The 23,360-nt window shown below is 39.3% G+C and overlaps 1 protein-coding gene across 1 annotated transcript; it reads right to left on the bottom strand.

Annotated features, from left to right (window-relative positions):
• Window positions 1-1,413: 1,413 nt before the first annotated feature.
• LOC148150144 (uncharacterized) lies at window positions 1,414-13,583 on the bottom strand. Its single transcript, XM_087985837.1, has 4 exons — window positions 13,470-13,583; window positions 11,271-11,431; window positions 10,468-10,552; window positions 1,414-1,730 (listed from the first exon to the last, which is right to left on the bottom strand). The coding sequence occupies exons 1-4, from the start codon at window positions 13,514-13,516 to the stop codon at window positions 1,685-1,687; spliced, it is 339 nt and encodes a 112-aa protein (XP_087841963.1). The 5' UTR covers window positions 13,517-13,583; the 3' UTR covers window positions 1,414-1,684.
• Between the last annotated feature and the right edge of the window lie 9,777 nt (window positions 13,584-23,360).

Consider the following 23,360-nt stretch of genomic DNA (forward strand, 5'->3'; position numbering starts at 1 on the left):
TTAAAAAAGACAAGAGGGACAAATGTTTTACACAGCGTGGTTCATACATGGAATGAACTTCCTGAGGAAGTGGTGGATGTGGGTACAATTACAACATTTAAAGACATTTGAATAAATACATCAATAGGAAAGGTTTGGATACAGTGGACATTTTAAGACTAGTGGGTCTAGTTCAGTTTGGGATCAATGTCAGCATAGCACGGAAACAGACTCTTTGATCCAACCAATCTATGTGACTGTTCAGAGATCCTTGAGCTGTAACATTCAGGACTACAGGTACTCCATGAGAGATGTATGAGTAGATCATCTATGGGGAATGTCAGACACAAGTTTACAGAAGGCACACCTTAGCCCTTACATCGATCATAATGAAGCCTCATATCATGTCTTCACAGAGTGTAACGCTTAGTTACATTATACAACTAAAGTTTTAATGTTACATTAGATGTAACATATTGCCAGTAAGCTACCATTAAACCCTTTCCCACAAAAAAAAGTTCCCTTCCTCATCATTGACCATGAGGTGGTACAAAACTGAAGATTTGGGGAAAATAATTCAGAAATAAATTTGATATTGCTGCATACAGATTCCATGATAGAAACAAGATAAGGATATAATAGGTCTAGTACTGCTGTCTCAGTAACTTGTGAATCATTAGTTTTTACTTAGGGATTGTTCACAATATAAATAGAATAATAAATGCTTTGTCACATTAATGTATATTTAGATTAGATTACTTACAGTGTGGAAACAGGCCCCTCAGCCCAACAAATCCACATCGACCCTCCGAAGAGCAACCCACCCAGACCCATTCCCCTACATTTACCCCTTGACCTAACACTACGGGCAATTTAGCATAGCCAATTCACCTAACCTGCACATTTTTGGACTGTAGAAGGAAACCGGAGCACCCGGAGGAAACCCACGCAGACATGGGGAGAATGTGCAAACTCCACACAGACAGTTGCCTGAGAGTTACATAGATCATCTTAAAGATATTCACTCAATCACAAACTGCTAATAGAGCTATGATGCAAAACAATTCCCAAGACTCTAATTAATTTTTTAAAAGTTCACTCGTGGGAGGTGGGAATCACTGACTGAGCCAGCATTTATTGCCCATCTCCAGAAAATGGTGATGAGCTGCCTTCTTGAATCATGCAGCCATATCTTCAACAGCAGCAGCTCCATAAAAACCCAAAACTATTAATGGTATAATGATGAAAATCAAGCATCAAAGCCACCTAAGTGTTATACTGTCATTACCACCAGTACAATTATATTAATCAAAAATATCAGCTTTCATAAATATACTTTAATATTTACATGCAAAAGTACAATTTTACAGGTCCAAAAATAACAACCTACTCATTAAATATTTTGGTTCTCCACTTGGTCTATTTTGAAATATCAACCACTATTGATATTAGGAAGCAAACCATTTATGTACTCATGTTGCCCTGTAGCTATTTGGCCTAGGTCTTACCCTTTTCAGGCTGAAGAACCCGTGTGAAAATAATGAAGCACCTTATGGAAAACATTACATACCTTTAAATAGATCATTAGGAAAGCTACATACGTTAGGGTTAACTGTTATCTATAATTATGTAGCCACACATTTAATACTACAGAAGTGATAATATTTGAAAAATTATCAAATCAATTATTGTTCCATTCCTTTGATCATATTGTATAATGGTCCACATCATCTTCATGTGATTGGGTGAATCTGAAGATAAATGACACAAAGTAGAAATTTAATGAAAATAAGCAATTGTACCATATTGCACATTGTACTACTTTGGGCTTGGCATTATTAAGCTCAGACTGTTGACTTGTTTTCACACAAATGAGGTTACAGAATGATAAATTCTGAGATCAACAAAAACCCAGCAGCTTTAAGTTACTTTGCTGGCTCTGTATCACACTCTGGTCAGGCAAGCCAAGTGTTTTTACATCTAAATTGTCAGTTAAACACAATATAAAATTCTAAAAGTTGGATTATCTTCAAGTTGAGAAAGTGAGGAAGTGTTCTTACACTGCTTATCAAAATGTGATGCATCCACTTTATACCTTACTAATCATTTTTATGACAGAGGAACATAAAATTACAATTCACCGATATAAAAGATAATCCAACTTGTTGGGTCTTGCTCACTGTTACACTAATTTATCTACAACATACTGAAGACTGAATAAATACTGATTAGGTTCTTTGAAAATCAATAAGTAATCATTTTTAAGATGGACAGTGATGCGTGGGCACTATCCAATTTCTGTCAAAGTCTGTGCATCAGTTTGTTTTTGTTCAAACCTTATTTTAAAGAAAATAGGTTAATTGATTATCCACTCAGCAAAATGGTAGAAGATTAGAGGTGTATTATATAAAGAATGCTCACTTCTAAGCAGAAAGAATAGCTATAAGGTTCAAAAGTTTTTGTTTTAATTTCATTTGATGTTCTTCAAAAGAGCAAGAAACTGATCAAATGGGATCCTGAGCTGAAGAAGAAAAAGATACATATGGGATGATAAAGACTGTTACGTTCTGAGAAATAAGGTAGCAGCTATAGCTGTTTAGTCCTTTGTGTTTAGTGAAAAGGTGTGAAACGTTTCAGGTTTCTCCGTTGTGCTATACTGTAATTATCAAACAAATATTATCAATATTATCAATCTACCTTATTGCACCCTTGTATAAAAGTGAAAATTCCCAAACACATTAAGACAGCCACTATTCCCAATCTCTCACATTGTACTACATTTATTATGATCCTTGTTAACTCAGTGGATGTCAGGGAAGGAAGTCGGGACGTCAGCAGCAGAGTGTCATGGGGTGTGGGAAGTAGAGGGTCAGCTTCAGGTCAAACTGAGCTCTTAGTGAGCAAGGCAGAAATTTGGAAATCATCTAGAATTAATAAAATAAATAAATAACCTTGATGCCATGGATCTAGACATCCACCGTGCGCTGGACAGGAACTCGTACTGGGAGAATGAGGATCCAGATGTTGTGGTCAATGTAGATAGCAACAACAGAAGTAGGACAAAGCAACAGATTCTGCTTAAATGGTAGAAGTAGCTAAATTAAAAAGTGTAATCTAAAAGGTAATCTCTGGAATTTACCCAAGACATTAGCAAATTGGAGTTGGGGTAAATTTAATTAAAGAGTTAAATACATGGCTTAAAGATCAGTATGGGAGAAATGGCTTTCAATTCATAGGACACTGACATCAATACTGGCTTAAGTTGAAGCTCTACCTTTCATGTGGTCTTTACTAGAACTAGGCTGGAACCAATATTACAATGAACTATGGGCGGCACAGTGGCTCAGTGGTTAGTGCTGCTGCCTCACAGCACCAGGGACCCGGGTTCAATTCCAGCCTCAGGCAACTGCCTGTGTGGAATATGCACATACTCCCGAGTGCTCCAGTTTCCTCCCACAGTCCAAGATGTGCAGGTCAGGTGAATTGGCCATGTTAAATTGCTCATAGTGTTAGGTGCATTAGTCAGGGGTAAACGTAGGGAAATGGGTCTGGGTGGGTTGCACTTCGGAGGGTCGGTGTGGACTTGTTGGGTCAAAGGGCCTGTTTCCACACTGTAGGGAATCTAATCTAAAGAGCAATAAAGAGTATTTTAAACTAAGTATTAGGGATCATGTGATGGAAGGTGATATAAATGAAAGAGAACAGGTAAGGTATGTAAACAAGTTATCAATAAAATAAATGACAATCAGGGTGTGGCAGGAAAGGTCTAAGCTTACAAACTTAAGAAAACCAACAAATAAGACTAAAGGATGTAAAAAGTACAGAATTAAAACACATTTCATCTGATGCACATATTTGATGAATTGCAAGGTGGATTAATTGATGGCACAAATAAAAGTAAACAGTTATGATTTAGTTGTATTACTAGGCCATGACTGCAGTGTAACCAAGGCTGGGATTGAATGTTTAAGGGTATTAGCCATTTGTGAAAGATAAGCAAAAAAGAAACAGGTGTGTAACTAGGGTAAAATCCTAATCAATCTACATGTTAACTGGGTAAACTTAATAAAAATGAATGTTTGGAAGACCAGTACCTTGAACATACATGGGATGATTTCTCAAACAGCATATTAGGGAGCAGGCCTTTTTAGACTTAGTATTGCACAATGAGAAAGAGCTAATCAATAATCTTGTTATTATGGAGATTCTAGGGAAAAATGAATATGATAGCAGTTACATCAAGTTTGAAAGCATTGTTTAATCCAAAACTGGGATCTTAAATCTAAACAAAAGAAACTATGAAGGGATAGGGGGAAAATAGTCTATGACAAATTGCAAAACCAAATTAAAGGGTATGGTGCTAGTCAGGCAATAGGTAGAAGTTAAATAACTAATATATGGTTTACAACAAATTTTCATTCCTTTGAGGTTCAAACACCCACCAGGACAACTGATTCAATGGTAGCTAACAAAATAAGTTAAAGATTGTATTAGATCATTGGAAGAAGCTTGTTAAATTGTCAAAAAAGTAATAAATTTGATGAGGATTTTTAGAATTGAGCAAAGGAAATGCAAGAAACTGACAAAGAGAAAATAAAATTTGAAAGTAAACTACGGAGAAACATATAAATTGCTTCTAAAAGCTTCTATGGATTGTAAAAATAAAGAGATCAGCAAAGAAAATTGTTGGCCCACTGCAGGTAGAGGCAGAGAATTTATAATGGGGAATGAAGAAATAGCAGAGTAATGAAAGGAAAATACAAATAAGGTCCCAGGGATATGAGAGAACCAAGGAGCTAGTGAGAATGAAGAACTGAAATGAATTTGCATTAGTAAAAATGGAGAACTGGGTTAATTAATCAGACTGAAAATTTTAAAAATCCCTGAAACTGATAATTTGCATTCCACAGAATCATGAGAGTTGTAGAGATAATAGATGCATTGGTGGTCATCTTTGAAAATTCTTTTGATTCTGGAATAATTCCTGTAGATTGGAGGGTAGTAAATGTAAAATGTAAGGAGGATGAGAGAAACTGGAGAACTACAGCCTTGTTTGCCTGACAATAGTAGTAGAAAATGCACTAGAAACTATCATAAGGGTCTGGATACTTTAAAAAGTAATGGCAGCATTGACCAAAACGCCAAGGGGTTATGCAAGGGAAATATGTTTGACAAACCTGTTAGGAATATTTTGTGGAAAGTAATATGACCCAGGTAATAAACAACATTTGTTATTTCGTGGCTCAGGCCAATATAAATATTTCTAATCAACCTATACAGACATGTCACGACACACCTCTGGAGCTGGTGTATGGGAGAAGGATTCACATTTTTGGATCATTGAAATCTCATCTGGGGTAGAAGTGACCTGTACAAGAATAATGGATTGCACCTGAATTGGAAGGAGACTAAGATAATGACAGGGAGATTTTCTGGAGCTGCTCAGGAGGATTTAAACTTGTAAGTTGGGGCGGAGAGGGTGGTGGTGGTGGTGGTGGGACACAGGGAGATATTGAGGAATGAGATCAATCTGAGACTGGTACAGTTGACTGTAGAAGCAAGTCAAACAGTCAAGACAGGCAAGGACAAAGCAGAGAACAAGATAGGACTGATAAATTAAACTGCACTTATTTCAATGCAAGAGGCCTAAAAGGGAAGGCAGATGAACCCATGGTATGGTTAGGAACATGGGTCTGGGATATTAAAGCTATTACAGAAACGTGGCTCAGGGATGGACAGGACTGGCAGCTTAATGTTCCAGGAAACAAATGCTACAGGAAGGACAGAAAGGGAGGCAAGAAAGGAGGGGGAGTGACGTTTTTGATGAGGGATAGCATTACAGCTGTACTGAGGGTGGATATTCCTGGGAATACATCCAGGAAGGTTATTTGTGTGGAACTGAGAAATAAAAAAGGAAAGATCATCTTATTGGGATTATATTATAGACCCCCTAATAGAGGGAAATTGAGAAACAAACTTGTAAGGAGATCTCAGCTATCTGTCAGAATAATAGGGTGGTAATGGTATGGGATTTTAACTTTCCAACATACACTGGTTCTGCCATACTGTTAGGGGTTTAGATTGAGAGGAATTTGTTAAGTGTGTACAAGAAAATTTTCAGATTCAGTATGTGAATATACCTACTGGAGAAGATACAAAAATTGACCTACTCTTGGGAAATAAGGCAGGGCATGTGATTGAGGTGTCAGAGTGCGGAAGCATTTTGGGGCCAGCGACAATAATTCTATGAGTTTTAAAATAGTGATGGAAAAGGATAGACCAGATCTAAAAGTTGAAGTTCTAAATTGGAGGAAGGCTAATTTTGATAGTATTAGGCAAGAACTTTCAAAAGCTAACTGGGGACAGATGTTTGCAAGTAAAGGGATGACTGGAAAATGGGAAGCCTTCAGAAATGAGATAACGAGACAGTATATTCCTGTTAGGGTGAAAGGAAAGGCTGGTAAGTGTAGGGAATGCTGGATGACTAAAGAAATTGAGGGTTTTGTTTAGAAAACGAAGGAAGTATACGTCATGCATAGTTAAGATAGATCAAATGAATCCTTAGAAGGGTATAAAGGCAGTAGGAGTATACTTAAGAGGAAAATCAGGAGGGCAAAAAGGGGACATGAGATAGCTTTGGCAAAAAGAGTTAAGGAGAATCCAAAGGGTTTTTACAAATACATTAAGGACAAAAAGATAAGCAGGGAGAGAATAGGGCCCCTCAAAGATCAGCAAGGCAGCTTTTATGTGGAGTTACAGGAGATGGGGGAGATACTAAATGAGTATTTTGCATCAGTGTTCACTGTGGAAAAGGATGTGGAAGATATAGAATGTAGGGAAATAGATGGTGACATCTTGAAAAATGTCCGTATTACAGAGGAGGAAGTGCTGGATGTCTTTGAAACACATAAAAGTGGATAAATCCCCAGGACCTGATCAGGTGTACCCTAAAACTGTGTGGAAAGCTAGGGAAGTGTTTGCGTGGCCCCTTGCTGAGATATTTGTATTATCAATAGTCACAGATGAGGTGCCGGAAGACTGGAGGTTGGCTAACGTAGTGCCACTGTTTAAGAAGAATAGTAAGGACAAGCCAGGGAACTATAGACCAGTGAGCCTGACGTCAGTGGTAGGCAACTTGTTGGAGGGAATCCTGAGGGATAGGATGTACACATGTATTTGGAAAGGCAAGGACTGATTAGGGATAGTCAACATGGCTTTGTGCATGGGAAATCATGTCTCGCAAACTTCATTGAGTTTTCTGAAGAAGTAACAAAGAGGATTGATGAGAGCAGAGCAGAGTACGTGATCTGTATGGACTTCAGTAAGGCGTTCGACAAGGTTCCCCATGGGAGACTGGTTAGTAAGATTAGATCTCATGGAATACAAGGAAAACTAGCCATTTGGATACAGAACTGGCTCAAAGGTAGAAGACAGCTGGTGGTGGTGAAGGGTCGTTTTTCAGACCGGAGGCCTGTTATCAGTGGAGTGCCACAAGGATCAGTGCTGGGTCCACTATTTTCATCATTTATATAAATGATTTGGATGTGACCATAAGAAGTATCGTTCATAAGTTTGCAGATGACCCCAAAATTGGAGGCATAGTGGTCAGCGAAGAAGGTTACCTCAGATTACAATGGGATCTAGGTCAGATTGGCCAATGAGCTGAGGAGTAGCAGATGGAATTTAATTTAGATAAATACGAGGTGCTGCATTTTGGGAAAACAAATCTTAGCAGGACTTATACACTTAATGGTAAGGTCCTAGGAATGCTGCTGAACAAAGAGACCTTGGAGTGCAGGTTCATAGCTCCTTGAAAGTGGAGTCGCAGGTAGATAAGATAGTGAAGAAGGCATTTGGTATGCTTTCCTTTGTTGGTCAGAGTATTGAGAACAGGAGTTGGGAGGTCATGTTGTGGATGTACAGGACATTGGTTCGGTCACTTTTGGAATATTTCATGCAGTTCTGGTCTCCTTCCTATTAGAAAGATGTTATGAAACTTGAAAGGGTTCAGAAAAGATTTACAAGGATGTTGCCAGGGTTGGAGGATCTGTTTTCCCTGAAGTGTCTGAGGGGTGACCTTATAGAAGTTTATAACATCATGAGGAGCATGGATAGGATAAATAGACAAAGTCTCTTCCCTGAGGTGGGGGAGTCCAGAACTAGAGGGCATAGGTTTATGGTGAGAAGAACAAGATATAAAAAAGATGTAAGGGGCAACTTTTTCACACAGAGGGTGGTACATGTATGGAATGAGCTGCCAGAGGAAGTGGTGTAGGTTAGTACAATTGCAAAATTTAAAAGGCATCTGGATGGGTATATGAATAGGAAGGGTTTGGAGGGTGCTGGCAGGTGGGACTAGATTGGATTGGGATATCTAGTCGGCATGGACAAGTTGGTCCGAAGGGTCTGTTTCCGTACTGTACATCTCTATGACTCTATGATTCTAAGGCTTTCAGTAAGATCCCTTAGAAGTGGTTAATAATCAAAATTAGAATCTGTGAAATTAATGGTACTATATGAGCATACGATCTATAGCAATGGTTAGGATCAGGTGATCAAATGTAATTTTCCAAGGTAACCAAAGACACAAAACTAGCTGGAAATGTGAGTAGTGAGGAGAATGGAAAAACGCTTCAATGGGAATTGGAGCAAGGAACATGGGAGATAGAATATATTATGGAAAAATGTCAAGTTATGCAGTTTGGCAGGAAGATCAGAAACGCAGAGAACTTCTTCAATCTCTAGAGGTTGGGAAGTAATAATGTCTAAATGGGTATCCTCGTACAAAAGTCATTAAAGGCCAATATGCAGGTGTAACACGCAATTAGGAAGGCAAATAGTTTGTTTTGGCTTTTATTGCAAAAGGATATCAGTATGTGCTGCAATGGTCTTTAATTTTGGTGAACCACACCTGGTGTTTTGGATGCCTTACCTAAGCAAGGGTATACTTGCTGTAGAATGGGTGTAACAAAGGTTCACCTGACTGATCCCTTGAATGTGGGATTTTCAGATGAGTCCAGACCTATATTCTCTCGTGTTTAGAGAAATGAAAAGTGACTGTGTTACAGGGCTCCATAAGCTAAAACCACTTTGGGTTCAGGGAACTCAGTCTCAGAAAAGAATTAAGTTACTTTAAGACTGAAATGAGGACAAATTGCTTCACTCAGAACTGAGAGTCACTGAAGTGTTCTAGCAGAGAAGATGTGGAGGCTCAGACATTGATTGCAATTAAGACAAAGATCAGCAACCTTCTAGATATTAAAACTATCAAGGGATATGGGGATAGTACAGAAAAATAAATTTTAATATGGGAGATCAGGATATCAGAATCTTTTAATCTAAATGTAAGTACATTGGAACTTCTGGAAGAAATCTTGCTCGAATCAGGACAATCTAATTGATTCTTTGAATCCATTAATTTTAAATGTTTACATTGCACTTTTTATAAATTAATCATGGGATGTGTGTGTTGCTGTCTGGGACAACATTTATTGCCTGTGCCGAGTTGCCCCTGAGAAGGTGATGACAAGACACCTTCTTGAGGGGCGGCATGGTGGCTCAGTGGTTAGCACTGCTGCCTCACAGTGCCAGGGACCCAGGTTCGATTCCAGCTTTGGGCCACTGTCTGTGTGGAGTTTGCACATTCTCCCTGGGTCTGCCTGGGTTTCCTCCCACAGTCCAAAGATATGCAGGTTAGGTAAATTAGCTGTGCTAAATTGCCAATAGTGTTAGGTGCATTAGAAAGAAATGGGTCTGGGTGGGTACTCTTCGGAGGGTCGGTGTGGACTTGTTGGGCCAAAGGGCTGTTTCTACACTGTAAAGAATCTAATCTAATTTAAATCTTGAATCACTGCAGCTCATTGTTGTAGGTAGACCTACAAAGCCATTAGGTAGGGAATTCCAAGATTCTGACACAATGGCACTGAAGGAATTATATATTTCCAGGTCAGGACGGTGAGTGTCTTGGAGAGGAACTTGCAGGTGGTGGTTTTACTTTTTCTGCTGCCCCTGTTCTTCAGAGTAGAAGTACTTGTGGATATGGAAGGTGCTATCTAATGAACTTTGATGAATTTCTGCAGCGAACCTTGTTGATGGTACACACTACTACTGCTGAGTGTTGATGGTGCAGGGAGTTGATTTTTTTTAGGAACAATTGCTGAGGAAACTTAGAAGAGTGTATGTCAATCTCCACAAGACCAACTTGATGTTTCAATGGAGCATGGTGATATAGAGTTAATTTGGTTTCAGTTTCCATGGTGTTTTCATAAACTGTAAAAAAAATTCTCCTAATTAAACTGATGCAATATGATTATGAAAGATAAGTAGCATTTACATTTAAAATGGATTTCCTATATGCTTGTTGCCATGCTGCTTTAGCACTCATCCATAGCGTGTGGATTATGCAGTGCATAGTTTATTTATTCAAGCAAATTCAGAGGAAAATTCTCATCTTTGTGTTTGTATTTTTAATTACTTTATATCACATACCTATGAGTCAATCTTCTCTTTATTAACTTCAATAATGGCATTGATCGATCTTCAACATCAGAGAAATTGCTAGGGGTATTATAAACTGAAACAAATTGTATTTCCATTTAGTACTTTGCCGCATTTATCATCCACCTTATGCATATTTTTCTTATTTGGTTTGCTAGAACATATGTTATTTCCCATCCAATTGGACAGACATCATCTCGCATGTTGTCATATTCTGGGGTTTCTGTCAGTCCTGCTGTGCAAGTGGCCATAAGAGAAGCATGAAAAAAGACTTGGCAAGCTTCTTTTCTGCTTTCACTCTATTACTTTCAGGAACTAACTCCCCAAATTAGATGTATATCTTTGACAGTGCAGCCAAGATTACAATTTCAATTTGAAGAGTGATATTGGTATGAAGATGTAGCCCAAAAGAGCAATTCCATAACTCTTGAAATTTAGGGACCAATTTTACGAATTTGCAGTTTTGGCGTACAGTTTTATCCATGATCATGGATAGATCATACAGTTAAATTGATTTTCACGAATGCAAAAAACGGGCTGTGTACCATCAATATGCTGATATATATTTTTGTGTTCCTCAATATATATGCTGGTTTACAGAATCATTAACCAGAGAATTTGAGCGCTTGTTTTGATGATTTTCCAAAATGTCACAGAAGTACATGACAACTAAGTTGCACACTAGGTGCTGGGATACAATAAAATTATCTCTTGCTGGATATATGAATACGATAGCTCTACAAATTTAAATAATTAAGTAGGTGTGAAAGCAATTATTAAAATACTTCATATACCTTTCTTGGGTTTGTACTTCAACTCCTTTTCGAATCGTTCACAGAGATCCTCAATGCTATTCTTTAGGCGATTGTAAGTTTCGTCTTGCTGTTGATGGAGTATTGTAACAGCTTTCTGCAAGTTTATTATGTTTTTCAGGATCATTGAAACCCTTTCTTCACTGAAAAGAAAGAGCATACACCAATCCCAGTATATTTACGTAATAAATACTGAATGGAATTAATAACTTCCATCACATAGTATGGCCTTTGCTGGTATTATTAAATTGTTAGCTTGATCACTTAATTTTCCTTGACAAATTATCTTTTTTTTCTGTTATGTAATATTAAAACTGTTAACATTTATTACAATAGATAAAATGAGATGATTGTATTTCATGAGCAATAGCTAACTGTTGCATATATAAATATCACGACTTGAGTTCTAGATGCTTTGACAGAAACCACTCATACAAATTAATATGCATTTATTAGCTATTTACAATATTTATAGAGCCATAGTTTAACTGGACTTCATTACAACCTTCTTCCTGCAAGTCCCAGTTCCATGTGCTCTGAAATCACTGATGAGGCACTCCAGCTATTAGCATATAAACTATTAACCTCTTATACTAACCTTTCATTTTATCCTGTTTCCACTCATCGCCACCTCAGAACAAAATCATTGCTGAGTTCGGAGTCAAAGGAAAAGATGCTGCAGAACTGTGGTTCTAACTGAGGATGACAGAATTTATTCTCTCACCATTACCACTTTGCCAGTACCCTTGCTGATTCCTCTCAGCCAATTAACACAAACTGCTGGCAACCTGGTTGAGATGCCATCCAACTCCCACAGCTGCTTGAGGATTTCTTGCAAGATCTTGCAATCTTGTCCAGTGAATTCAGCAGCCTTTTACAAGCAGTGCTGCAGCCTTTGGGCTAGCACTGTACAGGAGTGCTCGGCTAGGCAAGAGCATCTTCAAGACAGGAAGCAGAGGTATGCAAATAGGCACAAAAACAAAACTTTTTGCAAAAACTAAGCAGGTCTGGCGGCATCTGTGGAGCGATATCAGAGTTAATGTTTTGGGTCCAGTGACCTTTCTTCACAACCCAGCAGTTCAGAGTAGATAAACAGTTTAAAACACAACTGTTTATAACCTGGCAACTTTAAGACCTCTCTGGGAAACTCTGGACTGGATCTAATGGAATCTTACCTGCTGGCTGGCCAGTTGAATGCAGCATCAATTTGGAGTGTTTTGGGAAGACTATGTCAAGTGGGTCATCTCCTTCAACATCAAGGACCCTAGTGTTGGAAATCCAACCCAATGACGGCTTTTGCCCAAACAATTGAAAGGCACCATCTCCAGTGAAGCAGTGATATGAAAGCTGGCCAAGTTCTAAAATCATTCCTGGATTCTACACCACAAATGAATGGTAGCAGGAAGGAGTCATGGTATGCGAGGTACAGGGTGGGGGTGAGATAAGGGGAGGGGGGGGCGGAGCAAGTTCAAGATGAGTCTCAATGGGCTCCTACTTCCTGATGTTGAATCCATTAATCAAGTAATGAAGGAAGGAGGCAGCCTTTCCTCAGGCTGTTGCATGCAAACCCACATTTATTTTCCTGCCATGAGCCCACCTGCCTGCTGTTTGGTGAGACAAAATCCTTAAATGGGCATTAACCCACCCATTTGATTAAAAAGCACTGACAACAAATTGAAATTTACATTAAATTTTGGTCTCAGAGTATTCTCATTACAAACTCAGAGACTGCCACCACTGTTTGCAAGCATAAAAAACTTGCATCTTCCTCTCACTAAAATAGTCGAACCTTTCCTTTGATTTACCAAACCACTAAGCTTACTGTTAGCAAAGCATAAGAATAGGCCATAAGACCAGTTTACCTACTCAAATTTTAAAACTTCAGTCTCAAAATATAATAATCTGATCAAACTCATAATTGTAACCCAGAGAAATATTGCTTAAATATTTGTGCACTAGTATTGTCAACAGTACTGCCTAAGGTTTCATATTACATATTTCCTGATTAATTGGTGTTCTGAGAAAAATAGAAACTATATAAAATGAAAAAGTGGAAACATTTAATATGCTGCTTTATCAATACTGGACATGTAAGGTCCAGTTCCAAGCAAATGCTCCCATCATACGTGGTTCTACATTGGGAGCCAACAATCAGCAAGTTATTCCTGTACTATATAATACCTGAATCTTGTTGACATATTGCCCATTACTTCTTTCTCTCCATACATTTTTAACAATTGTTGCAGAAAGATATTGTGTTCATCTTTTTCAATTTTCTGTATGAGTTCTTCTAAATCTCTCTGCAGTAGAAAACATAATGAAATACTTTCTGAAAATTGCTGTTTATCAGCTGGATCCAAAGTATTAATACCCAAAACAATGCAGGAAGAACTTCACCAGAGCCATATGAAGACCACATGGAAAAGGAAAAATATAGGTTCGAAGACAGATCGGCTGTGTATTGATTAGGCATACAGAAAGACGTTCGTAATATTCCAGAGGTAAAAACACAGTCATACTGAAATCAGTGGAAAACGAATGTACTATGATAACTGAATACCATAATGTAATCCACAAATACTACAGGACAAGACACCAGTAATATTAGCCTTGCTGCCAGTAAAACTGGTCATGGTTTAGTAATAGTGGTCATGGCTTCAGAATTGCCAGAAGTATATCAGAATTATCAAGACACACAATAAAAAGAGATGCTAGATATTTAAATACCACCTAGATTATATGGCATACTGTAGAATCTAATTTTTCCACAAAAGAAAATCATATCCAGACAATGAAAAGAACCTTTGTGAAATGCTGAGAGAAAATAAGAAGAAAACCTTACTTTATTTCCATTATGATCCACAATTGTCAAGACTGACATGAAATGATTTGCAGAATTGTTGAATGTAAGAAAATATAAGACTACTCTGCTAAGAAAAATTCATCCTCCAAGTGAACAGTTGGAAATGAGACAACAGCTCACTGAAGCACAAGAAAGAGAATGTCAGCACTTTAACAAACATGCTAAATTCCTATCTGAGCTGTTGAGAAGACAAATTGTGCATGTACAAGATCCAATCATGAAAATCTGGAGCCCATTTAACAAAGGTTTTGTGTAAACTGAGACCGCAAGTTCATGCATAATTGAGATTGAGACAGTAGGCAAATGAAAAGAAACAGAATCCATACTGAACCTACAGCCAAGCAGGAAACCAGAAAAACTGATCAAAAATAAGGCTGTAACTGCTGATCCAATAACATAACATGATCAATAGAAAGTATCACTCTTTAAACACAAGAAGCAACATGCACAACTTAACCTGTGCAGCATGTCAATTCACTATAGAGAACAATGAATACCAAATCTACAAAATGGAAGAACAGTACCTTACCACTTAAGCAATATTGGTAATAATATTTTTAGAAAAGACTGCACTCTAGAAAAGACACTTAAACTAGGCTTTGCCTATTTCTAATCTTTAATTTAGTAACGTGTATGATTGAAACAGTCATCATGATAGGGGCATTATATTTTAAAGGAAGAGGGATGTTATATATTATTGTATAGACTGTGTACAGCTAGGAATTAATTAACCAAGGAGCCAATTATATGTCTAAGTGTTCCTGGGAACCAAATTCACAACTGCTCTGGAGAGTCAGATTACGTGTAATACGATATTAACTTAGAACAAAGAACAAAGCACATTGCCGCACTGGCCCTTCGGCCCTCTAAGCCTGCGCCGATCCATATCTTCTATCTAGATTTGCCACCTATTTTCTAAGGATCTGTATCCTTTTGTTCCCTGCCCATTCATGTATCTGTCTAGATACATCTGAAATGACGCTATTGTTTATGCCCCTACCACCTCCACAGGCAACACATTCCAGGCACCCACCACCCTCTACGTGAAGAACTTTCCACGTATATTGCCCCTAAACTTTTCACCTCTCACTTTGAACTCATGACCCCTAGTAATTGAGTCCTCCACTCAGAGTGGCTAGCAAGAAACTTTTTCCCAGTCTACACCGCTCATGATTTTGTAGATCTCAATCAGGTCCCCCCTCAACCTCCTTCTTTCCAATGAAAATAATCCTAATCTACTCAATCTTTCCTCATAGCTGGCACCCTCAATATCAGGCAACATCCTGGCAAGCCTCCTCTGAACCCTCTCCAAAGCATCCACATCCTTTTGATAATGTAGCGACCAGTATTCCAAATGTGGCTAAACCAAAGTCTCATACAACTGTAACTCTTGTACTCAATACCCCGTTCAATTAAGGAAGGCATGTTGTATGCCTTCTTGACCACTCTACTGACCTGCGTTGCCACCTTCAGGGAACAATGATCCTGAACACCCAGATCTCTCTATACATCAATTTTCCTCAGGACTTTTCCATTTATTGTATAGTTCACTCTGGAATTGCATCACCTCACATTTGCCCAGATTGAACTCCATCAGTCATTTCTCTGCCCAGCTCTCCAATCTATCTATATTCTGCTGTATTCTTTGACAGTCCCCTTCACTATCTACTACTCCACCAATTTTAGTGTCATCTGCAAACTTGCTAATGAGGCAACCTACACCTTCCTCTAAATCATTTATGTATATCCAAAACAACAGTGGTCCCAGTACGGATCCCTGTGGGACACCACTGGTCACAGGTCTCCATTTTGAAAAGCTCCCTTCCACTACTACTCTCTGTCTCCTATTGCCCAACCAGTCCTCTATCCATCTATCGGGATCACCCTGGACCCCCATGTGACTTCACTTTCCTTATCAGCCTACCATGGGGAACGTTGTCAAACGCTTTATTAAATAAGTAACCTTATCAAACAGCTAACGTGCAGTAATGTCAAGTTGGACTAAAGACAAAGTGATCTAATATTTCTAAGTCTAAAGTATAATTATTTATAACATTAGTAGCTAAAAGGCAATCTAAAGACAAAAGTTTTTAAAGTATGGATTCCATTACACTGCATAATAATTACAGAATTAAAAGGAGACCATTCATCCCATCATGTTTGCATCAATTTTCCAATGAGCATCCCATTTAATATCATTTTTCTGCCTTCTCTCCATAAGCTTGTAAATTGTTTCTGTCCAAATACCATCTAATTGCCTTGTTCGGATCTGCCTCTACCTGTGCTTTCTAGACCTAACTACTCACTGCATGAGAAAGACTTTGCTCATTTTGATTTTAATTATTTAGTTACTTTAAATCTGTGCCCTCTTATTCTCAATATTTTCACATGTGTGAACATTTTCTCTTCCTTTACACTGTCCAGATCTGTCATGATTTTGAATCATTCAATCAGCTCTCCTCTCAGGTGTCTCCTTCATACAGAATAATTCTAGCTTCTCTAATCTTTCTTCAAATCTGAAATCACTCATATCTGGTACCATTCTTGTAAACCTCTTCCATATTCTCTCAAGTGTCTCCACATCCTTCCTAAAGTGCAATGTCTGGAACTGGATATAGTACTCCAGCTGAAACCAAACTTTAAGTTTAATGTAACCTCTTTGCTCTTGTACCAATGCCCATATACCCATAATTAAGCATATGATACTGTGCTTTACTAATGATTATCTCAACCTGTTCTGTCATCTTTAATAAATTTTTCACATATAGATTCTGGCCTCTCTACTCTTAGACTCCTTTTACAATTGTACCCTTTACATTATCTGTCAATGTCTTTTCTGTCAAAATATATCACTTCACATTCCTTTGCATTGAACTTAATCTGCCAACTATCTATCATCTCCATTAATATGACTATGTCCTTTTGAAGTTCGACACTATATTTCTCATAGTTTACAATCATTGTGAAATTGAGCCCTCTATATCAAGATCTAGATCATTGGTATATATCAAGGAAATACAACACTGACCTCTGAGGAATTCCGATACAAATCTTGCCCAGCCAGTACACCATCAAACAACCATTACTCTGTTTCCTGTCACTCAGCCAGTTTTGTGTTCAGATTGCTAAGATCTCTTTTACTCCATGAGCTGTAACCTTGCTCTCAAGTGTATTGTGTGGTATTGTATCAAATGCCTTTATCTTCCACGTACATGTACATTACATCAATAGCATTGTCCCAATCAATCTGCTCTGTCACATCATCAAAAATTCCTTTCAATTAGTTAAAAATGATTTTCCTGTGAGAAATCCATGCTGACTCTTCTTTATTAATCAATATTTGTTGGTGACTTGTAATTTTGTTCCAAATTAATGGCCAGGATTATCTACTTGCTTTAAAGTATGGTCGTAAGCTTCTTAGATGATGTAATATCTGCTATGGCCCATGGTGAGTTTCCTGGACTGACCATCTGCTCTTCAGTTAATTTGTACAAAAGCAAGTTCTTTGATGACTTAAAGGGTGAATGATGTGTGGAAGTCAGGCAGAAATTTACATCCCACCAGCACCTGAAGTTAGCTGGCTGCTTCATGAATACTAAACTAAATATTCTGTCCTAGGCTGTCAGGGTAAGAAACAAAATCCTCTTCTTTTCTAACAGACATGAAAGCCCTCCTGACAGGCACAAACACCCTGAGCCCAGGTTGCACATGAGGTGTCTAACAGACATAAGCAAAGCAGACACTGCAAGAAATGGACAAATGATCTGTCACCATATTCTGTCTACAACTTCATACTTAAAGGGTTATCATTTAGTTTAACTCTGCCATTGTATGGACATGTCACATGTGGAAGCCCAACTCACCATTACATGCATAAGGTGCACAGAAAGGCTCAAATTCACTTTATGATGACAATCTACCTTGTGCTTCCTACTCACTTGCTGGAAAGGGATCACCACTAGTCAGGACTATGCATGCTCATCAAACCCATTCCCATCATACTCAATCTTTCTGCTTCCCTCATTGCAGGATGAACTAGAACACAATAAAAAAGAGAGCCTTGACTGGTGGAGAAATTCCTGATCTCTGCATCCTCACTGCCTTTGAAGAAGACACAGTTCAAATGGCTGGTTAGTTCCAGGATGGGTCCTGCACTGATGGACAGATCAAACTAACAGAGGGACATTTCTATAAAAATAAAAGCAAATTACTGCGGATGCTGGAATTTGAAACCAAAAGAGAAAATGCTGGAAAATCTCAGCAGGTCTGGCAGCATCTGTAAGGAGAGAAAAGAGCTGACATTTCCAGACTAACTGACCCTTTGTCAAAGCTAAAAAAAAGGGAGAAATAGGGAGGTATTTATACAAGGCTGAGTCATGGCTCCAGAAGCAAAGGTAGCATTTAAAGAGGTGACAATGACAATGTATAGAGAGATTATAGGGAGATTAGGAGCTGTGGATGACCAAGGCTGAAGCCAGTGCTATGTGACAAAATATGTGGGGGATGGGTGAAGCAGAGGCAAAATGGAAAACAGGGGAAAAGGGTAGCAAAGGGGGAAGAGGAGAGGATGAGAGAGCGAGAGAAAGAGAGACAATCAAAAAATAAGAGGTATAGAAGTGAAAAAAAAATTTAAAAAAGGATAAATAAAATAAATGAAATAAAATTATAGAGCAGAATGAAAACAGAGGGGTCGAGATGGGATAATCATCTGAAGTTGTTGAATTCAGTGTTGAGACCAGCAGGCTGTAACGTGCCTAGTCGGAAGGTGAGATGCTGTTCCTCCAGTTTGCGTTGAGCTTCACTGGAACATTGCAGCAGGCCAAGGACAGACATGTGAGTATGGGAGCAGGATTGTGTGTTGAAGTGACAAGCCACGGGAACGTCCGGGACCTGATTGCATACAGACCGAAGGTGCTCAGCAAAGCGATCACCCAGTCGGTGTTTTGTCTCTCCGATATAGAGGAGACCACATTGGGAGCAACGAATGCAATAGACCAAATTGAAAGAGGTACAAGTGAAACGCTGCTTAATCTGAAATGAGTGTCTGGGGCCTAGGATGGTGAGCATGGAAGAGATAAAGGGGCAGGTGTTGCACCTTCTGCGATTGCATGGGAAGGTGCCGTGTGTGATGGGAGAGGTGTTAGGGGTGATGGAGGAGTGGACTAGGTTGTCCCGGAGGGAGGGAACGATCTCTGCGGAATGCAGTGAGTAGGAATTACTTGAAAGGCATCTGAAAGCTTCACCTCAAGAAAGTCCAGAGTCGTCTTATTGTTTCACCTTACTGGTGCACCTAACTCTAGGCACCAACTTACAACTCTCACCAACAGGAAGCAACCAGACTCTTGCCAAAGTCTTCACAGTCACCAACGTATACCAGTATACTTTAGATCCATGTCTTTAGGATATCTCATCAGAATTTGATTTCCTGAATTGTGATGACAAAATGGAAATATTTAATTGACAACAGATGAATCTGATTTCTCATCCACTGGACTCCAAATTAATACTTGTAACTCTTGAGTTGGCCAAGACTTGCAATATTTAAATATGGCTCACCTACACCTCCCCCCGCCAAACCCCCACTTCCAACTGAAAACTCCTTCCACTTTGATTGCAACGATTTATTCTTTTTATGTGTTATGTGGTTAGTTTGAGAGACTTTCATCATGGTAATATTCAGCTTGCTCTTTGCGCCATTTGAACACTCATCTCATCCACCCCATGTTCTGTTCCATCCTCGCCAATTTGCCATCTATGCAGCCCTGTGGCCATTCCGTAATGTCCTGGCAATCACTGTCACCACTGAGGCACCCACCCATCCCCTGCACTGTTCAACATTGAGTGCCTATTGCCTCGGTTGAACTTTATCCCGAACAAAGCGATTTGCACTATGATCCCAATCTCACACAAGACCACATGCTCTCCATGCTTCACTTTCCAAAACACTAATTACATCATAAAACTGGTCATAGTTTTAGTGGACGGCACGGTGGCACAGTGGTTAGCACTACTGCCTCACAGCGCTAGAGACCCGGGTTCAATTCCCACCTCAGGCGACTGACTGTGTGGACTTTGCACGTTCTCCCCGTGTCTGCATGGGTTTCCTCCGGGTGCTCCAGTTTCCTCCCACAGTCCAAAGATATGCAGGTCAGGTGAATTGGCCATGCTAAATTGCCCGCAGTGTTAGGTAAGTGGTAAATGTAGGGGAATGGGTGGGTTGCGCTTCGGCGGGGTGGTGTGGACTTGTTGGGCCGAAGGGCCTGTTTCCACACTGTAAGTAATCTAATCTAATCTAAACCTTGAAGTTTCATAGAAATAGAAGCAGAATTAGACCATTTGGCCCATCAAGCCTGGTCAGCCATTCATTAAGATCATAGCTGATCTATCTGATGACACCATCCATTGTGCCAGCTCCTCCTACCTGCATTATCCCCATAACCATTAAATCCTCTTAGGGGTTACCATGCAAAACCCATTCAACCATGTCTTGAATATATTTAATGAAGGTGCCTCTACCGATTCCTTGGGCAGAGAATTCCATAGATTCACTACTCTCTGGGAAAAGCAGTTCTTCCTCATCTCTGTCCTAAATCTACTCCCCCTAATTTTGAGGCAACGTCTCCTAGCTCTAGTCTCCCCACAGTGGAAACAACTTACCTGCCTCTATCTTATCTGTCCCTTTCATAATTTTATATGTTTCTGTAAGATCCCCTCTCATTCTTCTAAATTCTAGTGATTACTATCCCAGGCAGCAGAACCTCTTCTCCTCATAGGGTGATCCCCCTCATCCCAGGGATCAACCTGGTGAACCTCCTCTGCACCGCCTCAAAAGCCTCAAGTAAGGAGACCAGAACTGTGCACAATACTTAAGGTGTGACCTCACCAACACCTGGTACAATTGCAGCAGAACCTCCCAGCTCTTAAATTCAATTCCTCTAGCAATGAAAGCCAATATTCTGTTTGCCTTCCTGATTACCTGTTGCACCTGCAAATCAACTTTTAGTGATTCATGTACGAGTACTCCTAAGCCCCTCTACACAACAGCATGCTGCAATCTTTCACCATTTAAATAATATTCTAACCTACTATTTTTACTTCCAAAGTGGGTAACCTCACATTTACCAACATTGTGCTCCATCTGCCAGACTTTTGCCCACACACTTAACCTATCTAAATCTCGCCGCAGACCCTCCACATCCTCTGCACAGTTTGCCTTTCCAGTCAATTTAGTGTCATCAGCAAACCTGGATACATTACACTCGGTCTCCTCTTCCAAATCATTTACATATATCATGCACAGTTGTGAGCCCAACACTGACCCCTGTGGCATCCCGCTCACCACTGATCTCCCAACTAGACAAACATCCATTTATACCAACCTTCTGCTTTCTATTGGTTAACGATTCCTCTATCCCTGCTAGTACCTTCCCGCAACTCCATGCTTTCTTATCTTGTAAATGAGTCTTTTATGCAGCATCTTATCGAATGCCTACTGGAAATCCAAGTATACAACATCCATCTGTTCTCTTCCATCCACCACGCTTGTTACATCCTCAAAGAACTATATAAGTTTGTCAAACACAACCTTCCTTTCCTGAATCCATGCTGAGTCTGCCTAATGCAACTCTTTCCATCCAGATGTCTCACTATTTCTTCTTTAATGATAGTCTCCAGCATTTTCCTAACTACAGATGCTAAGCTACCTAGCCTATAGTTACCTGCCTTTTGCCTACCTTTTTTTAAACAGTGGTGTGACATTCACTGTCTTTCAGTCTGCCAGGACCTGCCCTGAGTCCAGTGAATTTTGGTAAATTATCACTAATGCATCTACAATAACTTCTGCCATTTCCTTCAGCACCCTGGGATGCATTCCATCAAGGCAAGAGGACCAATCTATCTTTAGACCTTCAAGTTTGCTCAACACTAGCCCTTTAGTGATAACAACTGAATTGAGGTCCTCACCTCCCATCGTATCCTTAACAATGTTCTTTGGCATTTTAGACACACCTTCCACTGTGATGACTTACCCAAAATAGTTATTCAAGGCCTTGGCTGTTTCAGCATTACCCAACATTAAGTCCCCTTTCTCATCCTGCAAGAGACTAAGACCAACATCCACTTTAGCCACCCTTTTCTGTTTTATAAATTTATAAAAACTTTTCTGACCTGTTTTTATATTCTGTGCTAGTTTGCATTCATAAACTATCTTTCCTTCCTTTATTGCTTGTTTCATGGTTTTTTGTTGCTTTTTAAAGTTTTCCAAATTTTCCTGTTTCCCACTACTCTTGGCTATTTTGTAAGCCTAAGCTTTTAATAGGATGCCTTCCTTCATTTCCTTGGTTATCCAAGGCTGGCTCTTCCTACCCTTGCTATCCTTGTTTTCGACTGGTATACGTTTCTTGAGCACTGTGAAAAATCTCTCTGAAAGTCCTCCACGGTGCCTCAACTGTTCCACTATATAACTTGTGTTCCCAATCTAATTTAGCCAATTCATTACTCATTTCATTATGGTCTCCCTTGTTTAATCATAACATCCTGGCTTTAGATAAAACTATTTCACCCTCCATTTGCATTCAAAATTTGATCATACTGTGATCCCTCTTTCCGACAGGATCCTTAACTACGAGATCATTAATTTTACCTGTCTCATTACACAGGACCAGATCTAAGATTGTATGCTTCCTTTTTGGTACCCACTCTGCCATTCCTGTCATCACTCCCTATGCTTCATCAGACACCAACAGCAAGCCCTAGGCATGAGCTGGCCTCAGTAGCTGTGTTGCACTTGGTAGACCTTTTACTCAGATTGAATGCAGACCAACAACACTCACAGACAATGGAATCCAGGCCCTGGACTGACTGGAGAATAGCCTCTGACTGACTGGAGCATAACTCGGAATTAAAAATCACACAACACCAGGTTATAGTCCAACAGGTTTAATTGGAAGCACACTAGCTTTCGGAGTGACGCTCCTTCATCAGGTGATTGTGGAGGGCTCGATTGTAACACAGAATTTATAGCAAAAATTTGCAGTGTGATGTAACTGAAATTATACATTGAAAAAATTATTGTCTGTTAAGCCTTTCATCTGTTAGAATACAGTGATAGTTTCACTTCTTTCATGTGTAAATCACAAAACCCTTTTTTTTAAAGTTGCATTCTCGGGTTAGCTGTTAACAATGGTGATAGCTAGACATTATATTGAAGG

Source organism: Chiloscyllium plagiosum, unplaced genomic scaffold, assembly GCF_037043375.1.
Source record: "Chiloscyllium plagiosum isolate Xiang-an unplaced genomic scaffold, Cpla_swu_hap1 HiC_scaffold_4, whole genome shotgun sequence".
NCBI lineage: Eukaryota > Metazoa > Chordata > Chondrichthyes > Orectolobiformes > Hemiscylliidae > Chiloscyllium > Chiloscyllium plagiosum.